Source organism: Notothenia rossii (assembly GCF_949606895.1).
Source record: "Notothenia rossii genome assembly, chromosome: 4".
Classification (NCBI taxonomy): domain Eukaryota; kingdom Metazoa; phylum Chordata; class Actinopteri; order Perciformes; family Nototheniidae; genus Notothenia; species Notothenia rossii.
In genome coordinates this window covers 40,027,975-40,041,992 of record NC_136902.1, presented here as the reverse complement: position 1 = coordinate 40,041,992, position 14,018 = coordinate 40,027,975, and the positions used below count along the sequence as shown (strand labels likewise).

The window sequence follows — 14,018 nt, the reverse complement described above, 5'->3', positions numbered from 1 at the left end:
GGACGATGCAGTGCATGCACTGATCTCATGCTTCTTGTTCTTGACATGAGAGCAGTACCCCAGCGGAGTGAAGAAAATAAATGAAACTCATGAGAGTCACTCCTCAGTTTAAACTGTGCTTTGTTTCAATTCATGTATCATTTAGTTACAAATATGTGATATATCTGAACAACAAAGTGGATCACTCTGTCACGTGATCTTCAAATGTCTCCCTGCAGAAAAAAAAAACATGGCCGAACTTCGTTTTATTCTCGGTGGAAAATGCCTATTTTAAAGTTAGTTTGGCCATTAAAATGCGTTTTGATGTCATTTGATGCGAGAGAGTTGTTATTTCAGATTATGTGTGCAATGGATGTACATGATCTTTAGTTTGCTAGTTATTACGAAGATTACTTCAGGAAATTGTGTCCATACAACGTTTTCATTGTTACCAAGGTGGTTGCTCGGGACGCTGCTATCGATATTATTTCTGTTATGTTGTGTAACTGTTTAATGGTGTTATCTTTATTGCTACCCCCTTCCCCGTCAATGTGTAGTGTTGGCGCAAACGTATTAGTTTAACAAAATCTGCATCTAAAATTGTGGCATAGATACGTTATTTTCCGCTGTGCAATTCCAGTCTCACATCTCACATCACATCGTAATTAACAAATACCGGAAACAGACCGAAAACATTTTTTAAAAATAAAATAATACTTTATTCCGAATGTGCTTGCTTTTCTCTTTGAAAGTCATCACATAACGGCATTGTAATACACGGTTCGGCTGCGTTAAATATTACATATCTGCCGTAGTTCTCTATTTATAGAGCCCTGATGAGAAGACTTCTAGACAAACATGAGGAACTGCCGCCAATACTGAAAACGTGACCTCTTTTCACACAACACCTCTCCTTGCAATATCAACACTAATTCGGCTGACTTTTATATTTGATCCAATTGGCAGATAGGCTGTATTTACACCATAAAGGTGCAGAGCTGATATAAAGGGACACCTATAGTGTTTAAAGCAGGGGTAGGCAACCTTTTTGATATGAAGTGCCATTTAAAAAAAAAATTGTTATCAGCGTGCCAACGATCGAGAATTATCAACAGGGGGGGGGGGGGGTTTGAGGAGCTTGACGCTCGGGGAAGCAGTGTGTGGACCTGTCAGCGCAACTTACATGATGCCGAATTTAACAAACACATTTCAATAATTGGTTTAAACGGCATAGTAAGGACGATCGTCCGTTCTGTGATTCTCCAGAGCACACATGTTATGATATTAGGGTCATGCAGAGTTAGATGAGATCGCTGTCCCTTTAAGAGAGAGAGAGAGAGAGAGAGAGGGGTGTGGCTTGTGCATGTGTGTTTGTGGATGGTAGAGCGACAGTGAGAGAACGTGTGTATGTTTCTGGAAGTGAAACGAGGCAGCAGAAAAACAGAGGTCTGTGATGTATTTTGTGAAACAGAAGAACAGCTAAATAAATGCAACGGCCTCTCAAGAAGAGCTCGCCTCTCTCCAGTCATTTAAGCTAAAGTGGGTTATTGAACCTGAAGCTTGTTGCTTCTGCCCTCCTCGACTACGGTCTGGGAGCCGACAGGAAAGTTCAACACACAGATGGCCAGTCCGCCCCTTTGTAGCATATTATTTCGATGAGAGATGAGCAGATCGCCACTGGGCTTTCAACTAAATACACAGCCACGCAAAAACTGCGGCATTTGTACAGCTCCTTATGGGTACTGCAATTAGTGAAGTGCATTCCTCCGTGGTGAAACGATCAGCACTGCACCACGGAGGAAAGCGGCAGAAAGTCACCTGGAGTTAAAGAGAGCGGGGCTGCGTTGCGTGCATGGCTTCCTTCTGCAGGTAACGGGGAGACGCGCTCTGGTGGCGGTCTCGTTCAGAATCCGAAAATACAATTTAAATATTCTGTACACTTATTCCACTTATTCATAGTGTGCCACTGGTTACGGTGCCGCGTGCCAATGCTGGCACGCGTGCCAGGGGTTGCCGACCCCTGGTTTAAAGCATGTTATTGAATTTCATTATTTTTATTATTAGATATTAATACGATCCCTATAAAGTATATTCATTACTCGCTATTCTCTACTAATAGTTAATTAAAGACTGTATATAATGACTATTTTGCACATCCCTTTCAAGATTTCAAGATTTTCTATGGTTTATTGACATATCATATACACAAATGGTGTAGTTATGCAATGAATGAAAAACTTGGGTCGCAGGTTCCTCAATAGTGCATTACAAGACATCTATCAATATTTGTGCATATACCTCCAGCAATGTTAACTATGTTGAAGCACTTATTTTAACTGATATTATACATATGTATTATACTCTTATAAGATGTATGTAGATATTTCATCTCCGGCCTTGTCAGGTATTGAACAATCAATAAATAAAGAACACAGAATTATTAAATGTAAAACACAGAATTTGTGTGATTATACTAAATGATTTACAAATAAACACCACTGCATATTTACAACTGTTTCACATGCTGATGTAACACAAATGGTTCCAACTTGGGATCAATAAAGTATATCTTATCTTAAGATGATCGATGGCTACTGCCATATTTGCAAAATGTGCCTCTGAACCTTGACAAGTGCATGTTTCAGGCTTATCAATTAACAACAGGAGGGGTCACAGACATAAGACCAGCTGTTAAATAAAGCTCTTCTGACCTTAGCTGGCATGTGGGTATATATTAATGCTGCCCATTATGGGCACAAGCAATTTTCACCCATTCATTAATTATATGTTTTAAATTTGAGTGTTTCCCATCCCCTAAACCTCCAGGGATGTACACAGTTTAATACTGGCATCTTCTTATTATGGGAAATCCGAAAACGTCTTTTAAAACTACAACTCCCAGTAGAGACGTGCCATAGATAGAGAACATGTTGCGAAACACAATAGCCAGCATGTTTAGTTCCTGGGACGGAGTGGGGGAGGGGGAGACGGGGTGCACCCGTTCAAATCCAGTTTTGGACAGTCTGCCGTGGTTCCATCCCATTTCAAGTGCGGTTCGACGCTCGGCGTAACCCTCGGAGCATACTCTCCAATCACAGAGCTTGAGGACTATCACAGGGTTTGTCAAGCGAAGCAGAGAGAATACTTACTTCCAGGTATAATATTCTCTAAAGCAAATGAGCTGCTCCGACCCTCGGTCCAGACGGACTCCAACTTGTGTTTATTAATCAAACAAATAAAAGTCCTGCATTCAAAATGTTTCTCAAGTAAAATTAGAAAAGTATTATCAAAATATAGTTAAAGTACCAAAAGTAAAACTATTCATTAATTTTGCTCTCAAAGTGCACAAAATTGATGCATTTAACTTCAATATTTAAAAAATATATATTCCTGGGGAAGCATGCCCACGGACCCCCCTCGAGGATGTTAGGTCCGCCCCCCACTTATAAAAATAACACTTTACCCCTGCTTACACCTATATGCCGTGAGCTGATGATCAAGCCTTCATTGTAACAGTCGCGGGGACACTGTGTATGTGTGTGGGGATTGTTGCAGTAGAACATTCCACTGTGGCGCCCGGTACATTATTGGGAAACCCTACATGTTTGAGCACCCTCTATGAAACGTCAAGCTACCCCACAGCACCCACAAAAGTACATCTCTGGCGCCGCCACTATGGGCTAAGCCCCTAATGTTTCCAGGTCCAGGAAACGCCCCTGGTACCCAGTGCGTAATGAGGTGACGTGAAGGGGCCCAGACCGACCGTCAATATGTGACGAGTTGGGAATGAGAATGTGTTGGTTTTGGAAATGCAACAGTAATCTGTTTTTTCTTTTTAACTAAAAGGGAATACAGTCTTTTTGTTCCAGTAATCCGTTACGCCCATAAGCTCGCTTTTATAATGCTTTTACCTATTTTGTCTTATTTAATTTGAAAGGTTTTTCAAACGCGTGCTGTCTCTTTATTTAATATGTTAATATGTCTACTCATGTTATAGTTTCATTATTATCTGCACTTTCCCTTTGGTGTAATTTTCCCCGCTTTGGGAACATTTCTGATTCTGATTTCTGATTTCCTGCAGGACCATTGGTGGAAGGCTGCAACTGCTTTTTGTAAGTGTTTCGAAAACTTGTTTACCATGTCGGATGTTGAGACACTATTCTATGACTTGATGAACATTGAGAGCGGTACACTAAATGATCACTGAATGCATAATGAGTCAAACTTACTTACTTTCATACCAATTGAAATACAATAGCACCTCTAAGTGGAGACATGCATACATAACAAGCTGAACATAGAAGTGAGGTACATTAATGTGTTCCACTAACATGGCATGCAGCTAGTTTATATGTTATTATTTGTTTATGAAATTGACTATGTGAGATCCTTCAGAAACCTCAAAACTGAAAAATTGCTCTTAATATAATTAATTGAAAGCAAAATATTTATAAGTGTTTAATTTACTACCAACATTTTTTTTAATTGAGGTTTGCCCCTCCCATATTGATTTGATTGTACATTTATCCCATTCTCTCAATCATCATAGCTCAAGCTGTAGGCAAGTAGGAGAGCATTTGTTCTGCAAGAGTTGATACAAAATAGACTTTACAAAATACATTTTGAATTGTATTGCTGGATTTAAACATGTTGACAGCTGTCGTTGTGAATTTTCGTTGTCATTAAATAATGATTTCGATTTTTGAGAATCCAAACGAATACAGCCCAAACGACCCATCTTGCGTAATACTGTAAGATTACTTGTGTCTGTTCCAAAATGTTATTGGTTCTCCTTTGCCCATGTGCAACCCTTCCAACAAGTCTTGACCAGTTGTTTTTCTGTGAACCGGTAAACATTACCTCTCCTTTGGCACATGGAGTAACATTTCTACAAAAACCCATAAAAAAACATGATTTGAATCTGTTTGTAGAGAATTTGTTTTATTAAATTAAAATATTAAAAACACATTACAGCAGTGGTTCTCAAACCTTTTCTGTCATTCCCCACGTTGAACAGGTGGGCCTTTTCATCTCATCGCTCCAATAAAATGGTAGGCCAAGCTCAACATTGTCAAATGTATCGTTCTATAACCAGTGGTCAAGTTGATATAACAGGTGTCTCCAACCTTTTTTAGGATGAGAGCTGCTTTCAAAAAATAAAACAAGTTGTGAGCTACTTTCACTCCTCTTATTTTGTTTTTTGCAGTGTATATATTTATCACATTTTAACATTATTATATGCTTACCTTTAACCTTTGTGTGCTGTTTGGGTCTGTGGGACCCGTTTTCAGTGTTTACTAAAAGAACATGTATGCAATTATTTTAACCTGCTTTATATGGGGGTGGACCTCACATCCTCTAGTCTAGGGGGTCCGGGGGCATGCACCCCCGGGAAGATTTGTTTTTAAATATTGAAGTGAAAAGCATCAATCTGGTGCACTTTGAGCACAAAATGAATGTATGGATACAGCTCTCAACACTCATATGAAAGGGAGCTGTACACTTTCAATAATCCAAACATCTTTAGAATATGATCACAACCAATAACAAATCATTTCAACTTGTTTATTCTTATCTTCTGTTACCTAGTTAGCATTCTTTCTTTTTATTTATGCATATTTTACTAATCACTCCCCTTTTAAACTGTTTTCTTTTGTTTTTACTGTCCTATAGTACACATTGGAATGATTTCTTACTTTACTAGGCTATATTAAATAGTTAAAGGTGTGCTCTCTCTTTCTCGCTCTCTCTCTCTCTGTCCCGCTCGCTCGCTCACAGAGGCTGTGTGCTCCTCCGTGGCGATGACAGCTTGCGTTAAAAAATAATAATAAACATAGGCCTATTTGTAAAGTGGGGGGACACAAACGGGATTTCGAAAAGTGTCACGGTTAAACTCCTTATGAAGTGGTGAGATGCCGTCCACATTGCTTTTCATCCCGACTGCAACGCTGTTTGTGTTTGTGTGTGTGTGTGTGTGTGTGTGTGTGTGTGTGTGTGTGTGTGTGTGTGTGTGTGTGTGTGTGTGTGTGTGTGTGTGTGTGTGTCTGTGTGTGTGTGTGTGTGTGTGTGTGTGTGTGTGTGTGTGTGTGTGTGTGTGTGTGCGGCCTAGCATTACTATACTAGTGGGGACCTAAATCTGTTTACACAGTCACGTGTGGGGACTCGCCACCCTTATGGGGACAAATTGGAGGTCCCCATGAGGGGAATCATTAATTTTAGGGTGAAGACTTGGTTAGGTTTAGGATTAGGGTTAGGGTAATGGTTAGGATTAGGATTAGGGTAAGGGTTAGGCATGGGTTGGTTATGGTTAAGGTTAGAATAAGTCTCCAGGAAATGCATGTAAGTCAATGTAATGTCCCCTGAAGTGATGTATACATGGTGTGTGTGTGTGTGTGTGTGTGTGTGTGTGTGTGTGTGTGTGTGTGTGTGTGTGTGTGTGTGTGTGTGTGTGTGTGTGTGTGTGTGTGTGTGTGTGTGTGTGTGAGAGCGTTTCACATGTGTGTATGAGAGATTTTTACATATGTCTTTAAATGATTTTGGTTTCAGTTGTGTGTGTGTGAGCAGGCTCGGATTGGCCATCGGGAGATTCGGGACTTTTCCCGGTGGGCCGCTGCCGGTGGTGGGCTGCTGCCTTCGGTGGGCCGCTGGCTCTGGCATAGGTGGGCCGTGGACTTTCACAGCGCCGCTGCGCCGGTACCGCTCCGGCGGGTCCAAAACGCTGCATTACAGCAACCTCGGCTGAAGTTACAACTGAGTCTTTGCTGCAACACTATCAAAATTTGATTATCATAGAGTCTCCTTTAGGCCCACCAGAACCGCCCATGTCTTTCTTTCACTTTGTTTGGCAGATATAATTGTGGATAAACTTTACATGAAGATAGCTTTACTAGTACAGATAATTACAGTATGCATTATACCAAATGCAGACACGCACTGTGTTTAGTGCTGGGCAAGTAGGGTACAGTATGTTCATCAGAGTAGGTTGATTAAAGGTGACCTATCATGCTATATTTGAACAATATATTGTAGGGCCATACCTATATAAAGTATATAAATATAGTTTTTTTTTCAAAATACCAAACAGATCCTGCATTTTAGCCATGCCTCATTTTGCTTTATATTCTCTTTCCAGCCCTGTTTTTGCAGGGGGCTGATTCTGTGAGCTCCAGCCGCCCTGCAGGAGAGGGGAGCGTGCTTTGAGATCAGCTGCTGGGCTGCAGTGGGGAGAAGAGGGGGAGAAAAAGAGATCTCCGTCCTCCGTGTTTTATTCTTATATATGATTATATAGAGTCATTATTCATTTGTTTTAAAGCTCAATAAATAACAAAGAAGACCTTTGACCGGCACTTTTCTAATTTTGTCCGGAAGATTTAAACATTAACGGAGATGTTGACCGACGAAAAAAAATCGAACTGAAACTGCCGCACGGTCCCCTGGTCCCTTGGAAGAGGCGGAGAGGTGGGTGTTTGTCATCTGCTGGTGGACTAACTGGAGAGAAATTACAGCGAGGGAGGGATTGCAATGAATAATGGCCTGTCCACACAGCGGCGTGCGTTGAAGCTTCAACGCTTCTGCCCATTCACTTTGAATGGGGTGACGTCACGTTTCGCCGAATTGCATTGTGGGAGCGAAGCGTAGATTTGCTCGTGTTGCTCGCAAAAGTTGAGCAATGTTCAACTTTTGAAGCTTCAGCGGAAGCGTCAGCCAATCGAATCATATGCCAGTATAACCTCTAGCCAATCAAACCGCGTGCTTGTGTGTCCGGGGCGGGAGATTCATGTGATTGGTTGTTGGTCGAGTTTCAGCCCCCCCCCCCCGCCGGCAAGCGACAACGCTCGGGGAAGGAGAAAAGAGCCACAGCGGAGAATAAACAGAAGGGCAACCATGGCAACCATGCACGGGAAGTCTTATTCGCTGCTTTTGTGGCAGACTACAGCGCCACTTACAGGCCTGGCATATGTACTACAGCGTCTCCAGCACTTTCGAGCGGCAATGGGCGGCGGTGGCCCAATCCCTCATTCCCCTGATAGGTGGAGAATTGACCACTAAGCGGAGCACCACTTCTGTGACGTAGAAAATAATTTAAATCTGGATCAGTCTGTATCAGATCCGTTGCAGCCCCGTTTTTAGAGATGTGGCCAGGGGTGGACTGGCCATCTGACATACCGGGCATCGTCCCGGTGGGCCGTTGACCCAATGTGGGCCGGTCCGCAATGTTTTTATTTTCTTTTCGTTTTTTTTCCTCTAAATTCCCTCCAATTGGGCCGGCCAATTGGCTACAGAGGGCTAGCAGTGTGTTGCCAGCATCGACACATATTATTGGTCTATTGTTTGTCATTGTCAATCAATCATGCGCTGATAAACTCAGAGAGCCCTGACAGTGCTGTCAATCACAACACAAACCAGGGTGGGGCGGGACCTCATGGCATGGGTGGGAGTCGCGGGACGGGCTGCCTGCTGCTGAGCTGAAAATGGATAAGCAGAAGAAACGCCCGGGTGGCGCTGAAAAACTGCGACTTAAAAAGCTGAAGTCTCTGGAGGTGGAGGCTGCTAAATATTCTAAATTGACGGACCTATTTGGTGCCGTGGTCACCGCCCCAGCAGGTGCTTCTGCGCCGGGAGATGAGCGAGTGGAGGCATACATCGTAAGTAACGTTAGCCTGGGCTGGCTAGGCTACATTTTTGAGACATGTCCAAAAAAAAAGTAGAAAACATTTTTACATTGAATGTGATGTGACCTAATTAACTACATAGTCCTACTTGTGACAACATATTAGCCCAGAGTTGAAGGGCTGTGAATGTTGGTAGTTGTGGTTGATTTTGTTTAAATATGCCGAATTGTGATATTATGGGTTTTTATTGTTCAGATGATTTAGCTAGGCTAGCTAAGAGCTGCTAACGTCAGCGGTTTCTTGTAGCCATAGCAACAGTAAACGTTCACATGGACCAACGAGCTGTAAGTAGAGATGAAGCTGCAGAATCAAGCTGTATTGTAAATACAGATGAGATACTTTGAATTTTAGCAAAAAATATAAATAAACCTATAGGAAATAATTAGATTAATTTGCAATATTTGCCATTGAATTTATTGTAATCTTTCAATTAATTTATTGTTTACTGAGGTGATAACTATTTCATAATTTGTGTGTAACTTTAATTTCTTTGTAAATGTGTTACTTTTACTGTAGTTTTCAAATGGCTGTGTATAGTGCTGTCTTGAGCATTTTCAGGTATTGTCACAAAGATCTGACTTTTTTGCATTGGAAAACACTAAGTGTCATAATGAAAACATGGCAAAGCCACTAGTGTTGTTACGCTCGCGAACGTTTCGTTCAATATGAACTAATCTTTTATCTTGTACAGTATACTGTAGTTTTGAGTTATTTCCCCATCTAATGATAAATGCTTTCCCTATGTCCAGCCCAGACAGGTTCAGGGCAAGTCCAGCTGGTCAGTTCAGGGAGAGAGCCAGACCAATTCAGGCAGCCCAAAGACTGCACCACCTGAGAGGGAAAAGGCTGTAGAGAGTGAGGAGTATGTCAGCCCAAAGACAGGATCACCTGAGAGGGAAAAGGCTGGAGAGAGTGAGGAGTGTGTCAGCCCAAATACAGGATCACCTGAGAGGGAAACAGCTGTTGAGAGCTATGAGTGTGCCAGTCAAATAACAGATTTGTTTTCACAACCTGATCAGAGAAATCTCCAGTCATTTTTAAATTACCATCCTCAGCAAAAAAGTAGCAATCCAGTGGTGCAGAAAGTGTTCTGTAGCAGAGACGGCACCATTAGAAGATGGCTGACATACTGTCCAGAGTGTCACATGCTGTATTGTTTCATCTGCATGGCATTCGGTAAGAGAACTGATAGCAGTCTGTTCATCAGTGGAATGTCAGATTGGAGGCATATACACCAGCGCACAGAGGAGCATGAGAGAAGCAGTGGACACAGAAACTGTGCTGAAGCTTACCTCTTGAAATCCACCAGTGCTGATATCAGCAGTGTGTTTGGTGGCAGTCAGATGTCGGCGCACAGAGAGCAGGTCAGAAAGAGACGGCAGGTTTTGGAGCGCATCATAGATGTCATCAAGGTTCTTGGGAAGAGGGGGCTTGCATACAGGAGGTCAGAAAATGAGGCAGCATATACTCTGGAAGACCACACAGTTGATCATGGTAATTTCTTGGAACTCATACTTCTACTGGGGAAGTATGATTTCTGTTTAAAAGAGCACCTGGACAGCTGCATTGAGAACAGCAAAAAGTTGCATTTGTCTGGTGGCACGAGAGGCAGAGGCTCCCTTGTAACTGTACTCTCCAAAACCACAGTCAACTCAATGATAGATGCAATTCACCATCTGATTAAAAAAAACATCTCCAGTGATATCAAGAAAGCAGGAATGTTTTCAGTGCAGCTGGACACAACACAGGACATCACCTCTCAGGATCAATGCTCTATAATTATGAGGTATGTTAGTGATGTTGTTCCTGAGAGGCTTGTTGCAGTGCTGAAGTGCAGTTCATCCACTGGACAGGCCTTTGTCAACATGCTGTCAGAAGTTCTGGACAAAATGGGCCTCAGCAAGACCATGTGCATTGGAAATGCGACTGATGGGGCATCAAACATGCAAGGCCAATACAAAGGATTCTCCTCACTATTGTCTGCACAATCTCCAAACCAGGTGCATGTATGGTGCTACGCACATGTACTAAATCTGGTGCTTGCAAACACAACCCAGATTGTTATTGAGAGTGGGTCCCTGTTTGCGCTCCTCAATGGCATTGCGGTATTCATCAAAGAGTCATATAAAAGGATGAATGTGTGGGAAGAGTCAGGCCGAAACAAGAGACGTAGACGCCTTGCTCCTATTGGCGAGACACGCTGGTGGGCCAAGCATGAGGCCCTGAAGAAGGTGTTTGGCTTCTTTGGAAAACCGGAAGATGGTCTGTACGTTGATGTGCTGTTGACATTATCAGCTATACAGAAACAGGCAACAGTGAAAACATGTATCCGTGTCATGGCCAGAGGATATGCAGAGTCATTGCTCAAGTATGAGACGATCTTGACGGCTCAAATCTTCCTCCGCATATTTGAACATACCTCTCCATTGTCTAAATACCTTCAGACGGCAGGATTGGACATCCTCTCTGCTCACAGAATGGTGGCATCGACACAGGATATGCTGAAAAGCTTGGGAAGAGATTTTGAATCTGTAAAAAAAGCAGCAGACACATTTGTCAACTGGACAAACACAGAAATCCAAGAGAGAGATGACACGGACATTGAAGTGGAGGCAACACTGCCACAAAAGAGGAGGAGGATGAAGAAAGTCTTGCCTGGAGAGATGGCTCAGGATGAGACCCTGGATGATGCAGAAAAATCCTATGAGGTGAATGTGCATAAACGGATCATGGACACAGCAATTGAAGCCATTCATAGGCGCTTTTTAACACACGGCAATCTATATGCTGACTTGGCATGTCTGGATCCCAGAAACTTCCCTCAGCTCTGCACCAGTGCTCTTCCCCAGTCTGCCCTTCAAGACTTAAGCAAGTGCTTGCAAGGATTTGACAGCAGGGCAACCAAGGAAAATATGCAGGCTGAGTTGAAAAGCTTTGCACTCAAGTGGAACAGGCTGAATTTATCCCCATTGGCAGAGTACAAAGCAAGAACAGTAGAAGATGGATCAGGTGGTGAGGAGGACAACACAGAAGAGGTTGAGATAACTCCCATAAGCTGTTGCTCCGGCAAAGAATGCCCTCTGTGCTGCTACCAGATACTTCGCCATTTCAACATGCTAACAGATGCATACCCTGTCCTAGGCCTTGCTTATAAATACCTGCTTACATTATCCCTCACACAGGTGGCTTGTGAGCGCACATTTTCAATTTTGAAGTTTATTAAAAACAGACTCAGAAGCACCCTCTCATCTGATAAATTGGAGGCATTTATGTTGATGGCCACAGAGAAAGACATCCTCATGTCCTTGGACTCTGACTCTGTGATAGACAGACTTGGAGAGAAGAGTGAGCTGCTTAAAAAGCTGCTCCACTGATAAGGCGAGAAATATTTAATATTATTGTTATTATCACACATCATGGATGTAGTAATTCATTATTTGTCATTTTAATGATGCTTTTCAGAAGTTGTATTGTGCTTATGTGTTGATCCTTAATGGTGTGATCATGTACACTAAATTATCAATTATTCTCCATTACAGGTTGTTCTGATATATTTGAGGAGTCGTTCTCCCTCTGTTCTATATGTGGACTTGTTCTCTCATTTAGGACCACTGTTAGAATTTGGTACGTTTATCATGTATTTTTTAATGTTGTATAAATTCATACTTCATAATTTTAAAAAAGTTTTGAAAGAAACGCACATCCCAAAAGTTTTCAACTCTAGGTGCAGGACAGAGGAAAACATTTTATTTATTTTTCAGACTTAATAATGTATCCAATTCCCTCTCAGGTTGACCACTTGACATGTGAGAGCTTGAGGAGTTGTTCCCCCTCCGTCCATGTTCGAGGACTTGCTCTCTCTCTGCCTCCACTCTCTACCTTCACTGCACCAAAGTTTGGCTGTTGAGTCTCCTCTAGTATGGTGAGTTTATCATTTTTTATGTTTTATGAAATCATACTTAATTTGTGATGATTAGAGACTTAATAATGTATCCGATTCCCTCTCAGGTTGACCACTTGACATGTGAGAGCTTGAGGAGTTGTTCCCCCTCCGTCCATTTTCAAGGATTCGCTCCCTTACCACTTCACCACTTTTTGAGAAGTCTATGATTTGTTGAGTATGTCATGTGTCTTATAATGTTATATGAATTCATACTTGATTTGTGATGATGAGAGACTTAATAATGTTTCCATGTCTCTTTTAGGTGGACCACCCTATATATGAGAGCCTAAGGAGTTGTTTTCCCTCTGTCCCCTTTTGAGGACCTGCTTTGTCTCCTCCATCATTCACTGGGCCACTTTTAGGTTCCTGAGCTTATTTCATGTGGTGAGAGGAATGCAATATGTGTATGTTTAAAGGTTATGTTTAAAGGTTTATGTGAAGAAACATACTATATGTGTGATAAAATGACAATTGGTAATTCATAAATGTCTCTTTATATTCTCTGCTACCATTATCTCCTGTCAAACAGGTTTTCCTGACCTGCTAGAAGTTCTTCTATGATGCTTGAGTCATCCATCATATCTGAGAGCTTCGTCTTGACTTTGTGAGTTTATTATGCAACTTGTTTTGTCTCAGATTGAAACAAAAGGTTTGATTATGATTATTTCCTGGCTGAAGATTTTCATATTGATGGTTTTAATTTCAAACATCTGCATATCTTTTAAGTTCAATTAACAGTTATGCAGGTAGGCCTTAGGGCTCTTTTGAGACTTAAGTCATCCTTCATGACAGATACATTTGTTGACTAAGTGTCACTACGTCACAAAAAGGCTACATGGCTACTTATATTTGTCAGTACACAGATACTGAGTACAAGTTCTGTTTGCTGTTTCTTTCAGGTCACGAATTTGGTGAGGAGTGGAGCTGGCTGGCTGCGGACGAGGAAGTATAGAGCAATACATACTTGTGCACATACACGTATATTCGAGAGAATGCATATCTATTCAGACCTGTAACCATGTCTTAGACTTTTCACACAGCTACAGTATATATATATATATTTTTTTCATTCTCTATTTATGGTTTCATAATGAGTGAGTGAGTTTCAGCTCTAATGCTGTAATATGTTTCTATTTAGATTATTTGTCAGGATACTTTTTTGTTATTATTGTCCGAGTCTGGTTTTAACTAATACTGGGCTTACACCAAAGATTTTCACAGTCACAGACTAAAAAACTGAAAGGGTAGCATAAGGGTTCTTCCCGTTAGTCTCGTCCCACCCCTAGTCATGACATAACTTCTGTTGTGATTTGACACTATAATGAATAAAGATTGATTGATATAGCTGTCAATTTTAGTCCTTGAGTTCATAGTTAAGTGCTTTATTTGTTAACTGCTATCAAGGAATATGACTCTCCTTTGTA

The 14,018-nt window shown here is 41.7% G+C and overlaps 1 protein-coding gene and 1 long non-coding RNA gene across 2 annotated transcripts; both read left to right on the top strand.

The window, feature by feature from the left end:
- Positions 1-3,560: 3,560 nt before the first annotated feature.
- On the top strand, positions 3,561-12,071 carry LOC307036474 (zinc finger MYM-type protein 1-like). Its single transcript, XM_079676826.1, has 2 exons — positions 3,561-8,624; positions 9,401-12,071. The coding sequence occupies exons 1-2, from the start codon at positions 8,451-8,453 to the stop codon at positions 12,023-12,025; spliced, it is 2,799 nt and encodes a 932-aa protein (XP_079532952.1). The 5' UTR covers positions 3,561-8,450; the 3' UTR covers positions 12,026-12,071.
- A 21-nt stretch (positions 12,072-12,092) lies between these two features.
- On the top strand, positions 12,093-13,573 carry LOC307036475. Its single transcript, XR_013807368.1, has 6 exons — positions 12,093-12,275; positions 12,442-12,573; positions 12,660-12,769; positions 12,857-12,978; positions 13,124-13,198; positions 13,494-13,573. It is a non-coding gene; the product is annotated as an uncharacterized lncRNA (long non-coding RNA).
- The last annotated feature ends 445 nt before the right edge of the window (positions 13,574-14,018 follow it).